Source organism: Lygodium microphyllum, unplaced genomic scaffold (assembly GCF_053477565.2).
Source record: "Lygodium microphyllum isolate KBCC unplaced genomic scaffold, Lygodium_microphyllum_v1.1.10 scaffold_34, whole genome shotgun sequence".
Classification (NCBI taxonomy): Eukaryota; Viridiplantae; Streptophyta; class Polypodiopsida; order Schizaeales; family Lygodiaceae; genus Lygodium; species Lygodium microphyllum.
The window spans coordinates 3,089,919-3,103,484 of NW_028229517.1; the positions used below are offsets into that span (position 1 = coordinate 3,089,919).

General features: G+C 42.0%; 1 protein-coding gene across 1 annotated transcript; it reads right to left on the reverse strand.

Annotated features, from left to right (window-relative positions):
• Positions 1-8,808: 8,808 nt before the first annotated feature.
• LOC148009184 (uncharacterized) lies at positions 8,809-10,473 on the reverse strand. The gene is made up of 2 exons (XM_087673734.1): positions 10,168-10,473; positions 8,809-10,042 (listed from the first exon to the last, which is right to left on the reverse strand). Exons 1-2 carry the CDS (start codon positions 10,378-10,380, stop codon positions 9,242-9,244), a joined length of 1,014 nt encoding a protein of 337 aa, XP_087529860.1. The 5' UTR covers positions 10,381-10,473; the 3' UTR covers positions 8,809-9,241.
• Positions 10,474-13,566: the final 3,093 nt, after the last annotated feature.

The window sequence follows — 13,566 nt, forward strand, 5'->3', positions numbered from 1 at the left end:
CCTTATAAACCCACTTACAGCCAATTGCATTTTTACCTTTAGGCAAAGGTACCAATTCCCATGTAGCATTTGCTTCCAAGGCATCCATTTCTTCATCCATGGCTTTCTCCCATTTTTCTTTTCCCATGGCTTCCTCAAAAGAAGTGGGTTCTGGTTCCTGTATCACTTTAACCATATATGCATAGTGAATGGCTGTAAATCCATCATATTTCAGCCTATCCACAGGATACCTAGCTCTGGTAGACCTGCGCAAAGTAGGTTCACTCCCAGGTGCTCTCAAAACATCCCTGGTCTTCCTTACTCCAGGTGTAACAATAGAAGGAATACCCAACTCATCATCAATGCTCTGTTCTGAGCCACTGGATTCACCATCCACATAAGAGTGACCTGCATTCACATCAAACATGGGCTGATCAACCTTCTCTTTTCCTTTTCGTGATACCTGCATACCACTATCTGCATTACTTTGAAAAGATTCTCCTGATCTCAATCTTCCTGTCCATGGTGAAGAATGTGAACCACTGCTAGAGGACGCTCCAGGTCCACTAATATTTTGTGACTGCTGCTGTGAATTCTGTGCAGCATTACCATTTTGTGCATCTACATCATCAATCACATTTACTGGTTTATACCAGCTACTCATCTCATCAAAAACAACATCTCTGCTCACTGTAAACTTACGAGTAGAAGGGTTATAGCATCTATACCCTTTTTGCTGCAGAGAGTAACCAATAAAGATGCACTTCTCAGCTTTTGGATCCAACTTGGATCTCAACTCATCTGGCACATGTACATAGGCAATGCAACAAAAAATTTTCAAATGAGAAATATCTGGTTTCCTACCAGTATACCTCTCCTCTGGAGTCATTCCATGTATTGCTGCAGTGGGAGTCCTGTTCATTATGTAGACTGCTGTAGCAACTGCTTCAGCCCAATAAAAATCTGGCAGGTCTTTTTCATTGAGCATGGCACGAGACACCTCTCCAATATGTCTGTTTTTTTCTTTCTGCAATTCCATTTTGCTGTGGGGTATGACTGCATGAATATTGCTGCTTTATGCCATGCTCCTGCAGGAACCTTGCAAACTCATTTGAGAGGCACTCTCCCCCTCCATCTGACCTTAGGCATTTTATCTGCAGGCCTGTTTCTTTTTCAACCATAGCTTTAAGAGTTTTGAAATGCCCAAAAACTTCACTTTTCTTTTTCATAAAATACACCCAAACTTTTCTGCTATAGTCATCAATAAAACTGACAAAATAATGACAGCCTCCAAGAGATGTAGCTTTAGTTGTCCACACATCAGAGTGGATTAATTCCAATGGCTTCTTACTCTCTTGAACATGTCTAGGAAATGGTTTCCTTGCCTGTTTTCCAAACTGACAGGCTTCACATACCTTATGCATTTCTGCAACCTTGAATTTTGGCAAACCTGCAACAATATTTTGGGCCTGCATTGATTTAAGTCGATGTACATTAACATGACCAATGCGTTTATGCCAAATATCAATATCTGCAACTACACCGGTCCCATGTGCAAACATTGCTGCACTCAATTCAGACATGTCTGCATCCAACGTAAACATTCTGCCCTTCTTCTTTCCTTTTGCTATCAAGCGACCTCTATTTTTCATATCCTCAACAAAGCATCCATGAGGATTAAATCTGACCTGTAAGCCTTGCTCAACCATTTGACCAACAGAAACCAGATTCTTGGTGATATTCGGGACATGAAATACATCGGACATGTATTTCTTTTTCCCATCCTGCATAGACAAGGGAATTTTTCCAATCTGTACAATAGGATGTGCAGTATCATCACCAGTCTCCACAAATCCTGGTTTTTCCATTTTTCTTGCATCCTCCATCCATTCTGCATGACCTGTCATGCGGTTTGATGCACCTGAGTCAACATACCATACATCATTGCTTTCTTCTGCACTTGTCACAGAATTGTTCATGTGCTGCACCATGAACAAATGCTCATTTCTGTCATCACCCTGTCTACTAGAGGATGCATAATTCCCTTGTTGCAGTTTTCCATTCATGATGTCATTCTGCTTTTTATAGCAGTCTTTAGCCATATGACCCATTTTACCACAGTAGTAGCATTCAACATTACTGTTTGCATTTTGACCTCTTTGCCATCCACCACGACCTCTTTGGCTCCCCCTGCCTCTAGAGTTACCACGTCCTCCTCCATAGGACTAGTTTTCTTGAGTTTGCTGCATATTCTGATTTCTACCACGGCCTCCAAATCGGCCTCCTCTACCTCTGCCTCTACCTCTTCCAGCATTTGAGTAGAAGACAGCTTCTTTTGAAGTTCCTCCTGAAGAAGATGCACCACCATTTCTCTGTTCCTCAGAAATTAGAAGAGCAATCAACTCCTCAAAATCAGGAAATCTTTCACGAACTGAAATGGATGTCCGAAACTGTGCATAATCCTTTCCTAGTCCATTCAAGGTCACGGAAACTAAATCATCATCTTCCACTGGCGAGCCAATGGAAGCAAGTGCATCTGCAATCTTCTTCACCTTCATGTGGTAGTCGTTGATGCTCATACTTTCTCTTTGCACATTATGCAACTCTTGCTTGAGCTGCATTTTCCTGGCTTGCGTATTTGTGCTATACATTTTTGACAAAGTATCCCATGCCTCCTTTGGCGTACTTGCATCCTGAATATGCACAATCATAGAGTCTGAAATACTGATAGACAGCCAATACATAACTTTCCTGGCTCTCTCATGCCATGCTTTGAATGCCTGCATTTGCTATTGATTGGGAACATCAGGAAGAACTGGTTCTTCTTCATTTCCTGCAACAAATTCCCAATATCCTTTTCCCATAAGGAAATTCGTCATTCTAAACTTCCATGCCTGGAAGTTGTTCTTGTCAAGCTTTTCAGTTACAATCTGTGAAAGAGAATCAGACGCCATTACAGAACACTGCAAAAAATTCTGTCACTGCAAAAACTCAGCTTCACCCTCACAAGGGCAAATCTGCAAAACTGGCGAAAGTGGTATTTGACCACACAGTCACTTCCTAGTGACGATTTTGCATAAACAGGAACCAAGGATGATTCTGAAACTCCCAATGTCTCTGCACACAAGCATACGATGCAATCTCTGTGGTAACTTTTCACCGACCTGTAGAACAGTGGTCGCACAGCATAAAACAGGGCCTTTTCCTGAGTACGTGCAGAAAACTTACGCCTTCAAAACTTACTGCCCTCTTGCTTCAACGCGAAGGGCGTCTCAACCTGAGACAATGCACTCCTGCAATTTCTGGCTGTGCTACCTGCAGAGATCTGCTCCCAAAACAGAAAATGAAAGCAACACTGCTCCTCTTACCAGAACACCGCGAGCTTGGCTTGCTTTCTTGAGCTCCTTACCACGAACAAGGCTCTGATACCATGTCAAGATTGTGGGAGAGAAGGAAGGAGTCTCACTTGTAGCTTTCTTGCTTGCACAATGGGGGAAGACACACAAAGGTGGAGGCTGAAAACAGTTTTCCTCTTCTTAGTTGTGTAAGCCAAAAGAACTCTAGTACAAAGAAATAGAAGAACCCTATATATGGGTCTCAAACCAAACTCAACTAACTAAGGTGGCATACTAACTGAGCCACGAACTAGAATAGATAAGGATAGCTATCATGTAGCTATTATTCATGGGCGGTGTACCAACCGCATCTGCAACTGACACGTCGGTGACATAAATGCACAACGGTCACCCTGGCGTATCACGAGTGGAGCTCGATATCTCAACAACCTTTTGTTCTGATTTCCATGATGGTGCCATATACTAATGTAGACTCTTGCATGTCCTACCATGTGCCTACAAGGAATTTGGTCTTGATGAAGATTCTAGTTTTCTTAAAAAGAAGTTGCATGATGACCTTGGTGTTGGAAATGCAATCCATACATGCTAGAGAAAACTAGCTTACTATTGGTACAGTGGGGATGTGTTGAGACTAGGTTTGAATCCTAGGCCAAATGGAGAAAGATTTCCATAATTGGATAGAATGGAGGTCATTCATCACCTTAAGGTTCTAGGGGCTAGAGGGCTAGCTCAATTATGGGAAACTTTGGATCAAGCGTGCAATGGTGTGAACAATACTGGGATGGGTGACCTCTTGAGAAGGGGAGATACAAGGGCCCCACCTAGTTTCTAACTTGGTATCAAAGCTCGGGTTGCTGAGCTTGGGTGGCACTAGGACCTCAACCAAGGTGTGGCTTAAGGGGGGTGGTTGGAAATGCAATCCACACTTGCTAGTGAAAATTAGCTCACTATTGGTGTAGTGGTAATGTGTTGAGACTAGGTTTGAATCCTAGGCCAAATGGAAAAATTTTCCATAATTGGGCTAAGCCGAGAAAATCATAAAAAAATATTTTTCTAATACTTTGTTGATTTTTTGTACATTTGGAGGTTTGAAATAAGAAGAGGGTGGGAACAACCTCTTGGGAAATCCAAGAAATCACTGGATGAAAATATTTCATGGACCGGTTTACCAAGGGGGGGTGAAGAGTAAAGATCAATGGAGGAAGGTGAAGAAAAAATGTATAATGTGAAAAGAAAAGACATGAAATGGATTTGGAGCCATCCAGAGGGCATGTGAGGCTCACAATGTCACGGCTTTGGAGTCTTATGATAATTCAAACAAATGGGACCCTTCTTGGAAGCATTAGTGGAAGAAAAATCAAGTGCATGATTTTGTAAGATTTTTAAAAAATACTTTCACTTCAATCCAAAAAAACTTTGCAACATGAAAGTTATAGCGCGTGAGTTGAAGTTTTGGCTGGTATTTTTTTATAATTATTTGGAGCTACGAGTCAAGAGATATAGCCAAAATGGAGGATGCCAACTTTTTCCAACTGCGGTGGAGACCACCTCCCAATTTTATACACACCCACACTTAACACTTTTATAAAACATCATTCATTAGACTCCCAACCCTTTCCCCTCTCTTCTCTTCTCTCTCAAGCTAATAAACCATTAGAATTCCCCTCCTAAATCACCCTCAAATCATCCTTAATTGTAGTAGTAATGTATGAATTCTCACTACTCTCTCTCCATTATTGCTAGATATGATCTTATTTTATGAAGATTCTCTATATTTTTTTATAGGAGAGCTCTTGGACTCAAGCTATGGGGGGGAGAATGGAGACAACTCACCTATGATGGAACTTGATTAAGTATAAAATTGGTCAACAAAACATCTAGATGGAGCTTCCACATTGGTGGAACCGCCTTAATGCAGCTTTGGTGGTGTTAATCCCTATTCTATCTTAACCTCCTCCCTAATCATCCTCAAGGCCTATATAAAGAGGCCTTCTCCTTTGTAATTTGCAAGAGAGAGCCAAGAGGCCTTCTTCAGCCCTATTGAGCCTTCCCTATTCTCTCTCATGAGCTCATGCAGTTCATTCCCTTACTATAGCTTATGCATGCTCTACAGTGTAATAAGCCCATGCTATTGGTGTCCTTCCCTATTCTCTCTCATGAGCTCATGCAGTTCATTCCCTTACTATAGCTTATGCATGCTCTACAGTATAATAAGCCCATGCTATTGGTGTCGATATTGTGTATATTGGTTATGTCTTGAGGGTTCTCCATCTCTTGTGCCCTCTTAAGTTTTATTGATTCATATATTTTTTGTAGTTCTCTCTCTCTCTCTCTCTCTCTCTTAGTTTTCCTCTCTTCTCCCTCACAATCTCCTCTCCCTCTTGCCTAGCGTCCTATGTTTTAGGTCATATAGGAAGAGCTTGCATATTTGATTGTTGAGGGTGCCATTGAGACACGGCCTATGGGCTTCATGTGAAGAACAAGATGTGCTGAGGGGGGGGGGGGATTTTTGGATTGAACCCTCTTAACAACTACAAGGAGAGAAGAGTTCAAGGACAAAGCGAACAATATCAATAATTCAAATACACAAATTTGTGCAAGGAGAGAGTATAAGATATATACTTGTGAGCTCTTTGTGAGGGATGGAGTGAAGTAGACCTTGGCAGAAATCCAATTCTCTTTCTTCTCCTTCACTCCCCTCCATGACAATGTGTCCAATATGGTCTCTTCTTCTTCTCCTCCCTTGTTCTTATAAGCTCTTGCACCACCCAAGCTCTTTCACAAAAGCAAACACAAAAAGCACAAACACTAACACCCAAAAGAATGCAAAAATTCATGAACTTGAAAATCCAATACTAGCTCTAGGAAAAACCAAGGAAAAAGTGAGAACCTTGCTTTTGGGCACCTCCTAGATCCCGTCAAGTCCCTTGCTGCATAGTCTGTGTTGACTGCCAAAAACTTAAAGTTTTATATTCTTTAAAGAAATTTCCAAGGTTTGAAACCTTATTCTATTGCTTCTACCTTCCTATAATTCTCATGAAAAATACGATACACACAACTACGACTAAAATACTAACATACATGAACGAATCAATTGCCTCTTGATCCGTTCATCCTATGCTAATCCATGAGGTGTTTGAGTATGAGCTCCTATTCCATTGCATGGCGTAGAGAGTATGTGCCTAGTTGCTTGATTCCAAGTCTCGACAACAACGGAACCAAAAGGTCATCACTCTCATGAGCTAGATCACCAAGCTTATGAACCACTTATTGTTTCAAGTGTTTCAAGCAATTGCCTCTTGATCCATCTGTCCTATGCTAATCCATGCGGTGTTTTGGAGTACGAGCTCCTATTCCATTGCATGGCATAGAGAGTATGTGCCTAGTTGCTTGATTCCAAGTCTCGACAACAACGAAACCAAAAGGTCGCCGCTCTCATGAGCTAGACCACCGAGCTTATGGACCACTTATTGTTTCAAACGTTTCAAGCAATGTGGCTATAACTATATCTCATCTAACCATCACAACTCTCCAAACAAGTATAGCAAACTCACAGATATACCTTCTCATATTGTAGTCTATCCGTGGAAGGCTCGTTGATGGCTCCGCAACCCTTGCAACGCGTCGCAAGCCAGCTCTACCTTCCTTGCTTCGATTGCCATACAAGCTTTCTTTTACCTGTTAATCAACTAGTTTGGCAGAGAGTAATTGCTACAATTTGCATGGGAGGGAGCTTGTCTTGTACAAAAATAATTCCAAATAGATAATTCTTGCACAGATAAGGTTTTAGAAAAAAACTAGAGAATAAAATATGCAAAACAAAGTTAGATTATGTCATAACAAATGTCCTATTATAAAAGGACGGCCTAAGTTTTGTCCAACACTTCAGTTACTTTAGTAATTCAAGGGAGAACCATAAAATGCACTTGAACCATCACAAAGCCCTTAGAGGTGCTACTATTAATAAAGGTATCAAATAACGGAGTAGTAGTTGTATGAGGTTGAAGATTAACAACAATCATGAGGCATTTAAGAGTTATACAATGTAATAAAAGGGTTTGTGCATAGGCAATACCCTCACTCGACCCGTGCACACCAAAAAATCGATGATGCCTTGGTATTTTCTTCAAGGGTGTCAACACTGTAAATTTGTATGTACGTGCATCCATTCGTGCGTGTATGATTTCCAGCTTTAAAATCCCACTAGCTTGCTAGCACTCATGTGGTTTTTAAATATTGCTTGCCTTGATGTGCCTTGCTTTAATGGGCAATTACTTCACCACTGGAATTAGACAAAAGTCATTGATCCTTGCATATATTGCATCATAAGTGTTGTTTTTGTGTGTGTGTGTGTGTGTGGAGCAAATGCAATGGAGTAGGGGTTTCCCAAAAAATTACCAAACTTTGTCAAGAATTGAAGGGTTATCGGTTTAGCCGGCATTGCCCTACCTAACATCTGGACCCAAAATTTTAACACCGAAATGACCATAATGCCCATTTTGAACATGTATATTTTCATGTGTGTGTGTGTGTGTGTGTGCGTGCGTGCGTGTGCGCACGCGGATACATCAACGCTCCAAAGCACTTTGATACATCAACGCTCCAAAGGACTTTGATCGCTAATATTCAAGAAATGCAAAATCTGAAATTGTACATATGATTTTTGCCATATGCTAGGACAAGCCTTGATTAGGAATAGGACTGCAGATTAATGCAGACAGGAAGAGCGACGTTGAAGGTCAGATGGTATGGAGAGAACGCCATATAGAAGACTGCAGGATCATCACAGCAAGCGGTAGATCACATCTGACCGAAGCATGTCGGGACTCGGAAGAGCGCCTGGTTGCGGATTTGGGGGTAGAGAGCAACGTCATTCAGAACAGCCCTGCTTCCACAACTGGAGAGCCCGGACATCACAAAGAAATCAGCACACGGAGCTACATGGCACTGCCAAAGAGGATACAAGTGCAAAGGCACAAGCAAGCTGGATGAGGCTGCTGAATCGTACCTCTAGATCATCAGGAGCTCAGACTCTTTAAAAAGTTGAGGCGAAACCAGCACTCTCTCTGTGCAGTGGTAAATTTGAAGCAACAGACAATATAGGAGGACGCTGGCTGAAGGCTCGTGAAAGAGCTGCTTCACCTCCAGCAAGCTTCAAGAACAGACAGATCCCTTGCGAGCCCTTTTTTCCAATAGACCATGAAGCAGAAGAGTAAAATGTGCTCATGGGCATTAGAGCTAGAGCTGCAAGAATTGTATGACATGGATCATGAACAATGTGAGTAACTCGCATACAAGCAGCCAGGATGACAGAGGAGATCTCCAAATGGACATGACATGTAGACATGACATGTCACACACACACACACATGCAGAATTACATTCTGGGAGCACATTCCTGATACCTTAACCATAACTGTTTCAGATTCTGTAGGCTCTTCATTGAGGTGAAAAGTTCCTTTGTTTAAAAATCCGGACATGTGTATTATATCGATAAGAGTAAAAGTATTTGCAGCATCCATGGAGGATTTAGCATTTCGAAAGGCACGGGCAACATTCTTGAGGACATGATTGTGCCACTTACAAAACCCCACCATAGCCTTGACTTAACTAAAACAGAACTCCACAAGCATTGAAAAATGCCAGACGTCCCATATCTAGCTTTCTCTTGCTTCAGTCATCTTCCCTGTGTCACCAAGCAGAGCCTGCCTGTCTACATTTGACTGTTAAGAGGTTGACAGTCACAGCACACATCATTATTTATTCTAAAGGGAAATTATACTGTGGCAAGGCACCCTTGAGTGCAGGAGGAAGAGTCTGGTGGCCTGCCATGTTCGTCAACTTTATTGATACATGGACTCTCAACTGGATTGATGTACATACAAGCAAATTAGCAAAACATGTGGTTATTGCACCAAGTGATTGCTCGAGAAATTAATGGGGCGCAAGAGCCATCGGTCAGAGTAACGAAGCCTGCGTCTGAATCTCTTTGATACAGATGGGGGACTGCTAGTTACATTCATGTCCATGGTGATGAGCAGCTGTTGTAGCTGCCGCTTCTTGCTTAACTTTCTCCGGTGGCTGCTGCAGATGCTGGACCTAGGATTTGTTGAAATATCTGAGCCTGGAGGAGAAACACACATGCTGCTGGTGATGGGTGTCTCGTGAGGAGTATCAGGTTGATGGAGGGATGCCATGACACAGGGCATTGCCGATGGATTATCAAGTGATGTGGTAGCTGAAGAAGAGTCATTGTAACCAACAACATAATTAGCCAGTACGGTGAACGAATTATCAAGTGATGTGGTAGCGCCAGAGTCCTCATTGTAACCAATATAATGAGAAGCAGGGGGATATTGATGCTGGGACACGACAGGTGCTGGTGCAGCAGCAGAAATGCTCTCGACATTGGTGTTAAGCCCAATAAGCTTGATCTGCAGTCGATTGAGGACGGTGCGGGAGCGCTTCATGAGTATGGGAGAGAGCTTGTAGGAGGTTCTGCTCACCCTCATCAGAAGTGGACGTGGTACCTGGTCCTCCCGTGTAAGCTGCTTGAGCTTCCGAGACAGGATTCTCTTGAACATCATCCTGGCAGGAAGCACAGGCCCAAACTTGTCCCAGATGAACTTGGCGATGGCCTGCCGGCTGCACCCAGACCGTCTGCATCTACCCTGCTTCATCGCAGCAGCAACCGCAAGGGCAATCATCTGCAAGTATGCAAAATCTATTCACGAACAATGTAGAGAGTTGATCCCCAGATGACTGTCACGTGAATCTTCGGTTAAACAAACTGTGACAATAATTCGGGTGTTTCATTACTTAATTTTCCTACCTGGAAGTAGGTGGGGTGTCTGGTCTTCTTTTTGGTCATCATCGTCTTCTCGTCGGCGCAGTCTAGTACAGTTGCCATCAAGTGCTGTTGATCATCGCGGGCGCCGGCCATTGTCGTGAGAATTATTAGATGTCTCGCTAGCAGGAGGCGGGGAGGAGCCAATTTTATACTTGACAGTGTGGAAAGAAGCAATCGATGCTGCCAAGCTTCCATGGCTCCGCTGGCTTATATACATATACAGTGCGCGTCTTCCTCTAAACTTATTATGAGCTGTAGTTCGAGGAGTATGAGGGAAGCTGGATTTCTGCTTCGTCATTTCCAACAATTGTGAGAGTGTATTGGAGAAGCTTTTTCAGCAGTTGTTCGGTTGGAGTATCGAAGAAGGCTTTCCTCCTAGAATTTCAAAAGTTTCCTCTCGCAAGAGCAAAAAGCTCTTGACGAGTGGAGTAGGGTTGTGTCACCCGTGGTGCAACTGGTGTTATGGTATATCCCCCACCCACACGTGGTCACGCATGCGAGTTGGGGTGAGCCGTGTTAACCTTGAACCCCGCTGATGTTGTTAGAGCCTCCATAAAACGATTAGTGTCTAGATTCTAATGGGGTTATGCCAATCACAAACCTTGATATGCCATGCAGCTGATATTTCTTTCTCCTTTCTTGCTTTAGGCTCCTTGGCATGATGACGCTTTCGTTTTTTCCCCGCTACGGAGATATTCGTAGTGAGTGCCTAAACATGCCAACTCAAGAACTCCCGTGTACCCATATGGCCCTACCTATGTGAATCCAAAGGCACCGTATTTTTGTCCACCCCTCGCACCGATTCACTTGCTCTTTGTTAGCGTTGCATTCTTCATTCCTCCTTGTATATGAATAATAGCGTCTCACATTAGGGTAACTCGTGCAATCATTTTCAGTATTGAGCTATTTTACACTATTCTCATTGCTCTTGCTTATGTTTCACATTGTCTTATTACTAATTGCACGATCTTTCAATGTCATGAATACATACATGATCTTTCTCCTCGGCTCTCTTCAGCCCATCTCACTTCCAACCACCAGCATCATCTGAGCACTAAGTTATTGCTCTTGCCTCGGCGAGGTTGTTGAACTAAGGCAGTAGACATATTGCTCTCCGTCATTCTTCATGCAATTAAACACCTCTCCCTTTTGGTTTACATTTTTTCAAGCATCTGCATTATTTGGTGCTCTGTTGACATTTGTGTTTTCCATTTGGATCGAAACCTCACTTATATGGTAATCCCTAAGATTGAGTGGCTAAGAACATGCTGTTGAGAGTTTGGCCACTGATTTTCATAATTGATAGATTGGGGATCATGGAAAATAATGTTTGAGCTTAACACCTTGAGTATCAAGAGAGTGTTGAGATTACATACAATAACTATAAATCACTTTTGTAATTAATGTAGTGACATATTCATAGGGAGTGAGAGGATGCACAATAGGAGCCAAATGATATTAAGAGAATGCTAGCCAATGCAAGGTAGGTTGGATTACTAAGTGAGGTTGACGTGTTGAAAAGGTTATTGGATAATTCTAATACCATCTAGGTTGGGACATATGCTTCCAATATGATGCTCATCATGCTTGGATTTAAGGATCGAGCTAGCATTCTAGTACTCACAAAGTAAATCAAGAAATGTAGGGCATGGGATGACCCCTACAACCTCATGAATGAGTTTGGAAAAGTTTGTGATGCCAATAGCCTCACTTTAGACACCGAGAAGGTGCAAGCCTTTAGGCAGCAAGGGGAGAATGTGGATTATAGGCCTAGACATGATGAAGAAATCTCATTTCTAAATGCTCAAGGACCTATTTATTATCTAATTTATAGAAGCCACTCATGGGGAAGACAACCTTATAGTACGACTCATAAACCTAGTGCAGCAAAGAGGCTACGAGTATGAGAGACTATGCCACTAAGGTCCATAGATTGTACAAGAAAATCTTGACAATATGACACCCCAATCCCAAGGTAGTTGCTAAAAGATAGCCTTTGTGAAAGGATTACGTGAAAAAAAAATTTATGATTCCTTGGCCAACAACTCCATAACCTAAATGATGTCCTAGATGAGGCTATGCACATTGAGAACTTGCATCACAAGAGAAACCATGTCAAGAAAGATAAGGTATGGAGAGATGCTACATCTCCACATGGAGCAACATGAAGCTTAGTGTAACTCAAGACTTGCTTGCCACGTTCAAGAAACAATAGTTTAAGCCAAGCTCACTAAAGCCTTAAATAAGCTAAGGCCATATCACTAGAATGAACAATGTATACACTCTACAGGGGATCACTTACTTGCCTTCCAAGTGCTCTAGGCCCCCATGGTTGTATGAAAATTGTGGATGCTTTAGGAACAAAGCTATTTATTATAGAATCCCCAGGAAATTACCCTACCCAAACCAATAACTAATAAATAGTTATAATGACAGCCAGTTAGGGCATTGTACCAACCCAAGTCCCTACTGTTGGTCTTGCTAATAATCCTTTATGCACAAATCATACCTTTGGGCATCTCCTCACCACCCTCTCCTATCATCACTCACCCTCTAAGTGATATAGCACTAGTCCATTATGTTGAAGAATTGGTAGAGGAGGAAGGAAGCACAAATCCTTACGCCAAATTTAACAAGGAGGGTAATGTAGTCCTCATGTACTATTGACCCATCATGGCCATAATGCTAGGGCTAGGAGGGTTATGTAGTCATCATGGAGTATTGACCCATTCCAATCATTCTGCTAAAGTGATGTAGAGAAAGATCTCTAGCACAACCTAAAGACCCTATTGAATGTTGGACCTTGAGGTTGTTCAAATGGATGCAAATATAGGTTTCTTGCATGGGAGCTTGCATAACTAGATCTATATGCAACAGTTAGAGGGGTTCATTGTCTAGGGGCAATGAATGAGTAGTACGTAACCTTAAGTTGATTGAGTAGAGGGTTAAAAGGGAAAAGATACCTTATGCATCTATGATTAGCTTGATGTATACTATGGTAGCTACATGTTCGAACATTTTCTATGTAGTGGGAGTGGCTAGTAAGTTTATGAAAAACATAGCAAGAAGCATTGGGAGGCAAAGAAGAGTAACATGAGATTCTTGAACGATATAAGGGATATATAGATTTTCCTTTAAAGGAAGGATACATCTATCATTAGCTATGCAAACTATCACTGAAAGATATCACTAAAGTATATCCCTTTTTCTTGCCTAAATCCTTTTCTACCAACCTTGCCTTACACTTTAGTAATGTATCTAGTGGTGACATTCTCAGCATCTACACACTTACATGATAATGCATGCTTACATTTAGGCAACCAAATTAACTCCCAAGTTGTATTTGTTGAGATAGCAAGCTCATCATGTGTGGACATCAAT

What these genes read in the sequence shown, in the direction of transcription:
- LOC148009184 (XM_087673734.1), bottom strand. Translation starts at nt 10,380, where the DNA reads ATGGAAGCTTGGCAGCATCGATTGCTTCTTTCCACACTGTCAAGTATA. An exon ending in GACACCCCACCTACTTCCAG is followed by an intron (nt 10,043 to 10,167) that starts GTAGGAAAATTA and finishes GCATACTTGCAG; the next exon opens with ATGATTGCCCTTGCGGTTGC.